General features: G+C 41.3%; 1 protein-coding gene across 1 annotated transcript; it reads left to right on the forward strand.

Annotated features, from left to right (window-relative positions):
• The first annotated feature begins 300 nt into the window (after positions 1-300).
• On the forward strand, positions 301-7,881 carry LYSMD2 (LysM, putative peptidoglycan-binding, domain containing 2). The gene is made up of 2 exons (XM_008949070.1): positions 301-638; positions 7,119-7,881. The coding sequence occupies exons 1-2, from the start codon at positions 301-303 to the stop codon at positions 7,168-7,170; spliced, it is 390 nt and encodes a 129-aa protein (XP_008947318.1). The 3' UTR covers positions 7,171-7,881.
• The last annotated feature ends 4,780 nt before the right edge of the window (positions 7,882-12,661 follow it).

A 12,661-nucleotide genomic window follows, 5' to 3' on the forward strand; every position in this document is an offset into this window, starting at 1 on the left:
CATGTGACCCTGTATAAAGATTGGAAGATTGTTCAAGAAAAGCATCTTTAGATAGTGCAAGACTTTAGAAAGACCAATATCTTGAAGTCAAGTCTACAAAAAAGGAAGAAGCTAGTGTGTTAACAAGGTTAAGATAAAACATACAGTCTAAAATCACTTTGAAAACAAAAACTGATTTCCTAGAGTCACTACTGTAGCAAAGAAAGTAGGGATTTATCGTAATTAAAAGTTACTGTACTAGTGCAGAAAATTATACTTTTGGCAAAACCTAAAAACTCACATTTTTCCTATCTTTTTCAGATGGAACAAATAAAGAGGGCAAATAAGCTGTTCACTAACGACTGTATATTTCTGAGGAAAACCCTGAACATTCCTGTTATATCAGAGAAACCATTACTCTTCAATGGACTTAATTCACTGGAGTCTCCTGAGAATGAAACTGTTGACAGCTCCCCTTCTTGTGATGAAGGACTAGTGACAGTTCAGGAGGAAAGTAGCTCTTCTCCCAGTCCTCAAGAGCCTGACAATCAGCCCACTGCACCAGAAGAACTATCTGCCAAAGATTTCCTACAGAGGTTGGACTTGCAGATTAAGTTGTCCAAACAAGCAGCCAGAAAACTAAAAGATGACAATGTCAGGTAAATGCCACTTTCAGCCTTTAACATCTTAATCTCCTGGCAAAAGCAGTACCTTTTGATTCTCTGCCACAGTGATTATCCCCTCACATGTGCAGGCATCCCATGGAGAGTATGGACTTCAGTGGTACTTGCTTTCCCATGTCCTTGGGACAAGCTTCCTGAACTTTTTCACAAGCAGTCTCCTAGGCTGTTTTTCTGCCCCTTTTAGTCTCCACAGAAATTGCTTTAGTGGGCAAGGCCAAGGTAGCCTTTCTCGTGACACAAACAGTATGACTGCAGGGCACTGGTATTGCTTCTCTGACCAGAGACCTGAAGAGAGTTGATGCCTGCAGATACATACTTGGCTTCTGCAAATTTGTTTAATGCAAAACTTCTTCCATCATCCTGGTTCACTTCACATACTCTGATTCTGAGTGCAAACAATATACTTTTCACATGAAAAAAAAGATAACCTTTCAGGACCAAATCTACTGAGCAGGGTGTCCCATCACTTTTTAGAATTTAATGCATTATTTCAACAGCTTAATTTGAATAGACAAAAGATTGAGGGAGAGCAGTATATTGAATTTAGCAATTGGATAAGCCTCATTTGAAGAGATACCCAATAAGACAGTTTAAGATAATTAATTACCTATTGCACTCCACATACAGCTCCCCATTGCCAGAAGGACACTAGTTAAGACTTACAGCCTGAGGGAAGGCTAGAATGCTTTCACATCTTGTTAGCACTCTTGTCAATTGATTTATTTTGAATTGATTACGTGAAAGAAGAAAAATAGCCGAATACAAAAGGACTGGAGTTCCAACAAACTCAGTCAATTACATTGTTTTATTTCATAGAATCAAAATGGTTTGGGTTGGAAGCAACCTCAAAAGACCATCTAGTTCCAACCTCCCCTCCATGGGCAGGGACATCTCCCACTAAACCAGGGTATGCAAGGCCCCATCGAACCTGGTCTTGAACACCTCCAGTGATGGACTATCCACAACTCCCCTAGGCAACCTCTTGAACTGTCTTACCACCCACATAGCAAAGTTCTTCCTTACATCTAATCTACATTTACCCTTTTTCAGTTTAAAGCCATTACCTCTCGTCCTGTCACTGCAAGCCCTTGCAAAAAGTCCCTCCATGGCTTCCTTGTAGGCCCCCTTCAGACACTGGAAAGCTGCAATAAGATCTCCCCAGAACCTTCTCTTTTGCAGGCTGAACAACACCAACTCTCTCAGCTGGTATTCCAGCCCTCTCGTCATCTTTGTGGCCCTCTGGACCTGCTCCAGCATGTCCTCCTTGTGTTGGGGGCTCCAAGGAAGGTCACAGTAAAGCATCTATCAAAATGTGCTGCTACTGAATCACAGATCATTAAGCATATGTATCTAACACAGATTAGAGTAGGTGTTGACCCAGCAGTTAAGCTGGATGAGAGGAAACCGCAATCCCTACCAGAGGAAGGCAATTGTTTCAACACCCGTTCAGCAAAATAACTTGCTAATTTACAGAAGGAAATTCACTTAGGCCTTTCTGGGCCACAAGCAGAGCTGATTGTGACAGCACAGAGCACACTGCTACTAGTAATATGCATTTCTTATATTGCTTTAGCTACAACTTGGGAGTTGAGGGCCTAGTACCAGATTTCCCCCCCAAGGAATAATGGATTCAGTAGGATGAGTTACTTCCCCAACTTCTGTTCAGATTTAGCAGGTAGTTTCGCTAATAATGCACAGAGCACAAATTTTTATTGGTCATGATGCTCCAGGAAGCATGAGGTACAGAGCCACAGGCTGTCTGCTGAGCAGGACGTTATCCAAAGCCTCTGAAGGGAAGAGCTTTCATAACGTCACCTTCCACCCCACCATCTCTGGCTGTCTGTCCCAGCTCACAAAAGCCATCCTTGTCTTATATTCTCCAACCGTGTTGACCCCTTCACAGTGCCAGCAGGCCAAAGTGAACGTTTACAGAGGGTTTGCAGGATGTTTACTCCTTGCAGAGAGCAATAGAGGGACACCATTGTCAAAAGCCCTGGAGATACTTCTCATCTGCATACTGGAGTGGTGTTTCTGGGCCCACGTTGGGAAGTGGCAACATTCCTTACTCTGCTCTAGCAGCTCCTAGAAGGCACCTGTTCTCCCTCTTGCCTATAAATTTCTTGTCCCTTGGAATTAGACAGCCATCAGGATAGCAGAACAGCCTCAATTCTTAGTGTGAAAGCCGTTTATGAAATTAGGAGTGCTGTTTCCAGCTACTCTGACCTTCTGCATTCAGATTGTCTTGTCAAGGCCCGTTTAGGGTCTGGTATGCACCAAAACTACCATGTACTTAAGTGCTGGTTTGAAGGCAGGGAAGGAACACCTAGAGTTGCATCTGGTACCACCAAAAGGGACATTGAAACTAAGGAAACTGCGAGCAGAAGCAGACTACTAGTTTTGGAACTTGAAGAGTCATAACTTCCCACCGTAGCCTTGAGCCTGATTTGACAGATGGAGAATCACTTCTCTTAAATGGCTCTTTACATTGGTCTCCCTTAAAGGAATGCATGCACATACATGCAATAGTGCTGGCCAAATTGCACAGGCACAGTCAGAAACCACCTTGTGCTACAGAGACAGCCTAAGGTGAGTTACGTGGTTTAATCATAACTCTTGAAGTCACCCCTTTAAGTGCTGTCAGAGGAATAAACTATATTCATCTCTAAAATCAGCTTCTTCCCACCTAAAGCCTCTTGCTGTTAGGTGCTAAAACTGAGCAGCATACAGATGTGGATTTGAGCTAGATACTAAACTGTAATAGCAAGTAGATGAGCATTAAAGATGATGGGAATGTGGTCTACTCACTTTGTGCCAGCTGCCTCTCACTACTGGAGTTTATGTAAGCATGTAAGGCCTGCACATAATACTACTTTTACTAGAAAGTTTCACTGAGCAATAAATCATTGGCTAATGAATCCCCTGCTCAGACATTTATTCAAGATGCACCTCTAGGCTAGCAGTTTAAGGCAGTAAGAACCTTTTTTTGTTTTGAGCAGTATTTTTATAATAGGCCAAAAGAAATGCAAAAATATAATTATTTGTACCATATGTCACTAACTGGCAATTTTCTATACCAGGGAAGAATACTTGTCATTAATTTTACCCACACATGGCAGAAAAGCAACTTGTAATAGTTGGAGAAAATACAATAGTGATTCATCTTGCCCAAAATACTGTTATGCATGTTTCAGGATGCCAAAACTGAAATTTAGTGGTGCTTTTTGCACCAGGTAGTTGAACACCAGAGGTCTAATGCAAGGTATATTATAGACTCCTTCAGGACTTAGTGTGGTATTGTGATAACCTAGAGCACAAGGGCCATATCCTATCTGGGACAGGTCACATCTTTCTGCATTCACCTTCTAGTGACTCATTTTGAAAACCTTAACTGAATAGAGCCACTCTAATCATTATTGCTTAGATGAGCCAATATAATTTCCTGGTGTGTGACACTGGAACAAAACCATATAGCGTCATCTCAGTTGCTGAGACCTGAACTTTCCAGGAAAGTGTGTTGGTGCATTTGACACTGATAATTGAGTCAATTTAGCCAATAATGGTGAACAATTATTGGGCATCAGCTAAGAAGACAGATACCTCAGTAAAAGAGGCTGCCTGTGGAGAATCCTGTTTTCAGGCTCCCAGAAGTTGAACTGTGGATTTTAGCAGCCTGTGAGCACTGGATTCAGGTTTGCTTGGTCACACTGAGGTGCGCTTGGCCATAGAGGAGCAGTGTCATCATTTTGTATTGTGGCCCAGCACACACAGTAGCTTGCATTGGAGGTCTTTCGGCTCCTGTAGTCTGCTGGGCAGAGTGGCAACAGCAAACAAGAAGAGAGAGCACTATAAGGCATTGTGGTGCTGTGCTGTTCCTCTCCCTTTGCCTGAAGGGGAACGTTGCAGTGACTTACCACTTCACTATTTTAAGTGTCTTAAAAGTTAAAAAAAAAAAAATTGTTTGGCCATTGAATGTACACACACTGCCATGTTATTGCCTGTGGGCCATAGGACAGAGCTACTACTATACAGTTTTATTTTATATAAAGTTTGGCTTGTTTTTAACCTATCAGAATGGACTTGTACTTGCTATGTATAGTTCTGAAGATTGACATTAGTGACATTTCCCAGCCGTTAGCTTGGCTTGGGGTCATGTGCTGCAGACCTCATCACACAGCCTAGTGCTGCAGCTTGGGACAGAAGGTTAGAAGCTGCTCTTGCCAGCCCTTACTGCCAACAACAGCATGCCTGAGCCTTGGTCAGAAGTTAATTTTGCACGTTATAGCCAGCCACTGCTTTGCTTAGGTTCAAGCACAATGACCTACTCCATGGTTCGTACATCCGTGCCACACAGAGAACCCTTCAAAGCTGGCTGTGACTCCTCGGTGAGTCTTCTGCCCTCTCTTGACATCTGCCAAGTAAAAGCCCATAGTTCAAGTGCATATTTCACAAGGAAAGTGAGAGACAAACAGTTTAGACTAGCTGTTTTGTTACTTAAGTGTTTGAAAGGCTGATTCTGACAGCATCTGATCAGAAAGAAGGACTTTTTCCTGAAACTGCCACATTTTATTCCCCTAAAAGGAGAAACTTAAAACTAGTAAGTAAAACTAAGTAGTACAACATTTTCCAGTGTACAGCATAGAAAGTAGGCTTCTCCCCTACTGGACGGCCTAAGCTCTGAAAATACAGTTCTCCATCCTCACAAACTAGCAGGAGATGGCTATTTGCAACTCTGTTCCAACTATATGTGGCTAGAAACCCATTGCCCCAGAAGAGCACGTATCAAAGCTGCAAAATACACTTTAAAATATTTACCCTCAGCCAAGTAGTTATTGAATTTTACAGTCCTGCCATCCAGTCTTACAAGCTTGTAAGTTGATAGGTTTTGATTCTGAAAGTTTTAAAATATATTGCCTTGAAACATTTTATAAAGCAAAAATGCTTTAGTGCTTATTCAACTAAATATGAATTATTTGCTTTCTTACTGTCATGCCAGTTATTTTGAACAGCATTTGTAAATTATAGTGTTCCACATCAGCAGTGCAATGCAGAATTGGTGATATGTAAATATACACAAATCATCTTCATCTTAAGATTCATGCTTGGGACTCTGTCTGTAGCGTCACTAATGTAAATAGACATAGTATTTATAAGAAAGGCTAAAAATGATTTTCAATACTACTATAACCACACATCCCTGCAATAACTACAAGTTTAATCCAAAACCTTTTTTTTTGACAAGGTTGTTTCAAGGAAGTAGCAATATTAGGTCTTCAGCTTAAGATGACAATTTTGCTGGACCACCCAAGAATCAGGAAGAGGTAGGAAAATCAGTACAAGTTACTCAGCTGCTGAGCTAGTTTGTAGGGTTCTTTCCCCTGACTGTTTGGGGGACACACACACACATGTAATTTAAGCTGTAGATAAATAGTCATGGTTAGAAGTTAATAGGTAAGCTATAGGGAAAGTCTGCATTGCTGGGGTTTGGAATACTACTGAAATATACACCTTATGCCATTATTAGAGCATTAGAATAACTGCATCTTTATGGAGGTACAGACAGTATTATAAGTAACTGGAAATCCTCTGACACTCAGTGTAGCAGCTGTTAAGTCTTTCTGTTCTTACCAAAACTGGCAACAGCTCTAAGAATAGGCTCTCGGGAACATAATTTTGAAGCTGCAGGAGCAGAAAACTGATCTTTGGAGAACTTAGCATGCTTGAATTAGTACTGGATGCCACACTGCAATAGGTTTACATAACGACTTTTTTAAAAAGCAATATTGTCAAGTAAACAGTAGGCAGAATGATTTTTCCTGAGGATTTTTTTAATAGCAACACTACTTTGGTTTATCCAGTCATTGTATTAACAATAGCACTCGTGGGCAACTTTTCTCCTAAAAAAATTGAAGTGATCAGTGTTGGTATTGGTTGATGCAGAGGAGATATACATCAAAGAGCTCACTCAAGGAATATCCCTGAGGCATCAAGACACAGATCCAGCTACAGCTATTCCAGACTGCTCCCCTCCCTGCTCATGTGGTCCATCTGCACCCCTTGCCATTCAGAAGGCTGAAACAAACATAGAAACAAGCGTGGCTTTTAAAAAAGAATGGAAAACAGCTCTCAGGAACTCCAGCCTGCCCTCCACTTGTTTATCCTTTACAGTATTTACCATCAGTTTGACACTGTAGTGTCAAGAATAGTTCATAAAACTCTAAATACATTCTGATGTTGAACTTAGGCAACTTTACATGTTTTCAGCATTCTGCCCTTGAAACAAGAGCTCCAGAGAGGTATAATGAGCAGTAGCATACTGCAAGTGGTATTCCTGTTAAGCAATGCCAGCCTGCCTATTTTGATCCATTAGGAAAACTGGTTATCTGCATTGGCATTACAGTTTCACTGTTGAGACATGGTGTATTCCTGATCTGATTATTACCATCATTTTCTTTTTAGAGAGGAGGAGAATGAGGAAGGCCCCTATGCAACTTCTTCATATCATCAGTAGAAGACAGATGTGATGGCCTGAAATCTTCCCACGAAATCAGTTCTTAGAGAACTAAATGGTCAATAATTCAAAAAACAAGTCTTTTGGACTCATCATCTTGATGTACTTAAAAGAAGACACAAATGGGCAATTGCACTGAAATTATGACCTCTTCTGCCTTCCATAGGTTAATGTCCTTATGCTATATTGACAAAGGGTTTAAGCCTTCCAAAACTAGCAATGGCCTTTATACCCCTTCTGTGCAAACTGTAGCATGGTAGCAACAAAATATCCTTGAGGTCACCTTTATGCAGGATGTTGATCTTTAGTAAAGATTTTGTAAATACTTATTAAAGTGAAACTTGTTTTAAGTATTTAAAAAAATTAAATAAGTTGGCTTGTAAATGACAAACTATGAAAATAATAGACATTTACTTACTCTGCAAACATAGGCAGGTTTGCTGTGGAAGTTTTGTCTACTTCAGGACTGTAGAACTTGCCTTGGAACTCTATGTGCGTCTGTGTGGTTCTGATGTATTCCTAGAAAGGGGAATTCAACTTGTTTTGATTAAAGCCTTTATAGTTAAACAACAGTTTGCAAATTGGATTTCTGCTAATAGAAGAGTTACAGCAAGAGGTTTTTCTTTGTGAGATATGACGTTGGAATATCAGATGTGTGTTCTTGTGTGCAGTTATATTTTGTGTGCTTTTATTTTAATGAATAAAAACATACCAGTGTGTCTGTTCATAAGGAAGTCGTCTCGGTTCTAGTCCGTTTTTCATGACTAGTGCTTTGTCTTATTACATGAGCTATTAGATGCAAACTTCAAATAGCATCCTTTACTGTATAGGTCAGCCTTCTAAATGAGGCCTCTAAGAACGACTTGTTTTAGTTTCACGGTCAAGAAAACTACTGAGACCCACACTGGTAGGCCTTCACTGCTCTGAGGCGAGATGCCAGCACTCAAGTCTGAAAGCAAAGCCCAGCTGAAGCTCAGGGAGGCAAACATGCAGACTGCATTCACTCTTTGCCCTGAAGTTCATGTATTAGCAAATTATTGTTAAGCATTGTACAATTTTTCCTCTCAAGTATTCAATAAGCTTCACAAAACTCTTGTTAATAAAGAATTGCCAGATCCTCACTGTGATAAATGCCGTTTCATATATAGTTTATTGCTCCCCAAAAGCAAAAACTTTCTGCACTATATTAAGGTGGCAGCCATATAGGAAGCTGCATTAATTTAGTAAAACTAGAAAGAAAAATTCAAATCTACAAAGGAGTTGGCAATTTCCCTAGACCTTGCAGAAACTCAGACCTGGTAGGCTCATTCAAATCATCTCTAGCTCTGGCCCTAAAGAGGAGGTCTGCAGTGGCACACAAATCAACAAGAATAGGGAAAGCATAGAATGAATGAAAGGAAGTGTTGGTTTTCTTTTTTAAGAGACTAGTGAATTAGTTTTGGGTCTTGTATCTTTCTTAAATACGCTTTTGTACCTATTCCTTACAGGAGAGCAAATGCTATCATTGCCAGCTGATTTCAGTATAACATTATCAGAGACAGAATAAACTACTTTTCCAAAGGTGACCCTAGATTCAACCAGTTATATTTTATAATCCTCAGAGAAAAATTTCATTCATTCCACCAAGGACCTGCTGTTGTAGGACCCTCACCTACTGAGCACACACCTGACCAGGGAGCTCTGGAGCAGGTGGGACCCACTGCTTCCCTGGAGCTGCAGCCGTGCTCCCTGGCACTGGCACAAGGCTGACCAAGCTTGTGGCACAGCCACCTTTCGCTCCACCCTTCCCGAGAGCTGTGCCTGTGGGCTGCAGGACCTTCAGGAGAAGCAGTGGAAGATCAGCGACACCATTTACATCAGCTTTTCCTGACTGAGAAAGCCGTACAGGAGCAGCTAAGCCAGCCTGGAGACGTGGTTGGGCAGAGCCCCACCACCACACTCCCTTCTGCTTGGGCACGGGAAGATGTCAGCCCAACCCCACAGCTCAGGCCAGCAGCACCCCGGCAGATCCGCAGCATCTCTGGGGACCTGTGCACACCAGCACTCCACAAACACAACCCAGCAGCCACCTACCCCTTCTGTGTCACAAGCACCTTCCCCAGGAGGACTTCACTGCTGCACAAGCCACACCACCCGTGAGGGGCCCTACCTTGTGGCTGCAGCCCCAGGACAGGCCTTGGCGCCCCAGGGACGTGCTGCACCAGGCCAGGCATCCTTCAACTCTGCTTCTACTCCACCTCCTCAGGCACCTCCAGCCAGGCTTATGCAAACCTGCCCTGGGGGAGGCTGCTCCTTATGGCCGCAGGGCATCCCAGCAGGCTCTGGGGCCTGGTGGGCCTCTGGACACAGCTGGGCCTTAACTAGCCCCTGGGCCAGCTGGGCCTCAGCAGTGAGGCAGCAGTTGAGGGCAGCCTGGCTTTGGCCTGAGAGCTAATTAAATGGCATTCTCTTTTTTTTTTTTGGATAAAAGCTAGATTTCATTGTGTTTAACACCTGTTCCTGGTTTTCAGGTAGATAGAGGTGGTGTTTCATAATCACTAGGGCAAATACAGGGACCAAGTGACCGTTCTTTATGTCAATATTCTAGAAATTGCTTTACTGTGCCTGAGCAAGTTTCTTGCACCCCTGGTCACACACTCCACACTGTCCCCAGCAGGCACCCGACATACGCACCTCCGATCAACCCCAAGGAAGACAGAGCAGGTGAGAGAAAATGGTGCCTGGAAATAGCATATCTGTAATATACTCAGAGTAATTAAAAATGGAGTTTTCCTACTCTGTCAAAGAAGAGTTCTTAAGACTCTTGAAATAACTGTTTTAATATCTTAATCCACATTGTCTTACTACTCAATAAAATTAGGTTTTCCTGTACATGTTACATATTGTTTGTACATTATCCTGTACATTTGCTTCTCACTCTGCCTTTAATCTTCCTATGCTTGTAACCTGTTCTGCAAGGTGTGCTTTAGGGCTGGAATGGGGCAATTTCAAGCAGAAGTGAAGCTTCTGCTTCAGTGAGGATAAAATTCTGTGATTTGCATCTATTCTGTGTGAAATCCACACATTTCTAGGTTTGTTTTTATACACTCAGTCAAAGCTTGAAAAGTCAGAACCTGGACTAGGATGCAATGTGGTACATAATCTGATAGTTTTAATTTGGGACTCATTTGCAATGTGGCTGGCAGCTACTAAACCCCTGTAAGTCCAGTGACTCAGCCATCAGGAGCTGTAGTTGCGTCAAACATTGTTGGAGGAGGGTACCCCCCTTCCCGCAGACATGGTGATGAACTCCTATTGCTCCGTGGTGCAGGTCATCCTCAAGAAGCTGGGCAGCAAACAGAAAAGATGCATTCTCTTTAACACACAAAAGCAGCCTTGTACTACTGTAGCTTGTAGTAAAGTGTTTAATAAAAGACAGTATCAGAAACAACAGTCTAATAGAAAAGCCTAAAAGATGAATACCATATATGTTGCATTCATTACATTTTCAGTGATAATTTAGTGAAGGATTTCTGAAGGGTCCAGCAGAGATACAAACAACACAGAAACTGATTTTTGTCAGTTTAGAACCAGATATGTGCAGATGTTGAAAATATCTTTCTCACCAGGAAAAAGGAAAGCACTGACAGAGTGTGATGTGCCAATTATGTACTAAACACACTAGCAGCAGATATCCACTGCTAATGTGCTCCAAGTGTTCCTTTCAATATAAGGGCTGATCTCTAGCACAGGTTGAAACTCACATCACGCAGTTTGATTACATTTAGTGTTAAATCATAGTCATTTAGAAATGGAGGGTGATTCATCAGACTGACTGTGTTTTTACTGTCTAGTTCTGAAAGGTGTGATTTACTGACAGAGGTTCGTTTGATGTATCAGCAATGAAAACAGTATTTGAAGCATCCAAATAATGAGTTTAATAGGCTTGGGCAGGATGGGAAGTGAATCTAGTTTGAAGAAGGTAGTTAGATTGCTCACCTATCTGTCAGAGGGCTTGGTCTGTTCTCAGCTAGTCATCAGGTTGGTCTAGTTGGTTTACGTATGCACCCCAAGTGATGCACAGGAGCAGGGTAAGCACAGCACAGGTCCAGGAACGTGCATACTCTGAACTAGAATCAGGTCAGACCCATTTTTTGGACCTTTCTTCCTAAATGATGTCATCTATGCTTTATTGAAGTTACAAAATTTGCAAAATTGAGAGGTTAAAAGAATTGTACTAGCTTTTCGTGGACACAAACTGCTTATAACCACATGTCATTAGTTGATGACTTCTTTCCATTAATACTAGACTCTTGCATAGAATCCTGAGAGGCCAAAGGAAGAACCTAACTTCCAATGAAAATTAAAAATATTATACTACTCATTATATATTGACAGGAGAAGAAAATAAGTCGTGTTTTTTAAAGTAGCTGTTAGGGAAGGATAGTTTGTCTTTTTCAAAATCACTATATCACTATCATTTCCCCAACTGTAAAGGTCTACGGTTAGTTGCCTCCTGATTTCTTTCATAAATCCAAAGGCCACTTTTCCAGTGTGATAGTCACATAAGAAAGTCACAAGCTGTTGCAGAAAACAACTGAGATTTATAGGAACAAGAAGAAATTCTGTTCTTTGGGAACATTAGCGAATAAGAAGATCAGAGGGTTTAGGTGAGAACAAATACACTGACTTAAAATAAACATAAATTCTTTTTTTCCTAATTATTTTTTGTAGTGTTTCTAAGGGACTATTTACCAATCAGGAAGGTTACATTGACTACATTTCTGGATACAGATTTTATCTTAAAATAAATACCACCCTTAGTGACTGATACTGCAATTCAATGATCCATATCAGGATGTGAATGAGCAGGCAGTGACCTACTTTTTGCACGCTAGAAAGCATTAATTAGCTTATGTATCATCAGTTTTCAAACAGATACGCTGTTACATCACATTAATATTTGTAACCAATAATGTTCTGTTGATAATGTTCACTTGGTAACATGTTTTGCGGGGATTCCAAAGTTTACTTCAGTTGGCTAAGAAAGGTTGCTCTGATCTCCTGCTCCTTAATCTCCCGACTGTGCTGAGAAAATGAGGAAGGAAACGATCTGCCCATTAACATGGACAGAACCTTGTGCTGTGCAGGCAGTGCTGTCAGTCAGCACCTCCCTTCATCAGCAAGCAGATACCGACCTCTGCATCAGCTGTATAATTTAAAAAGAAAAAAAAAAAAATCAGAGCAGGGATAACCTCAAGTATCAATGAAGACCCTGTAACTAAAAAGAACAGGACTTTGCTAGAGTTCATTTAGATAAATGACTGCTGCAGGGGATAAGTCATAGGACTTGGACCTTCTGGGACTCGGTTTGCTTTCCTAAAAACTTTACTTTTGACCTTGCTTCATGAGTTCTTCATACATGAACTTACCCACTGATCTCATAATAAAATATAAAAATCTCATAAACCATTTTTCAAAAACTCTGTTGAGGAATAAGAATGAGGGTGAC

This window comes from Merops nubicus, unplaced genomic scaffold (assembly GCF_000691845.1).
Source record: "Merops nubicus isolate BGI_N331 unplaced genomic scaffold, ASM69184v1 scaffold18691, whole genome shotgun sequence".
NCBI classification, from domain to species: Eukaryota; Metazoa; Chordata; class Aves; order Coraciiformes; family Meropidae; genus Merops; species Merops nubicus.

Coding starts and splice junctions, on each gene's coding strand:
- LYSMD2 (XM_008949070.1), top strand. CDS start 301: ATGGAACAAATAAAGAGGGCAAATAAGCTGTTCACTAACGACTGTATA. Junction 639..7,118: donor CTAAAAGATGACAATGTCAG/GTAAATGCCACT, acceptor TTTTCTTTTTAG/AGAGGAGGAGAATGAGGAAG.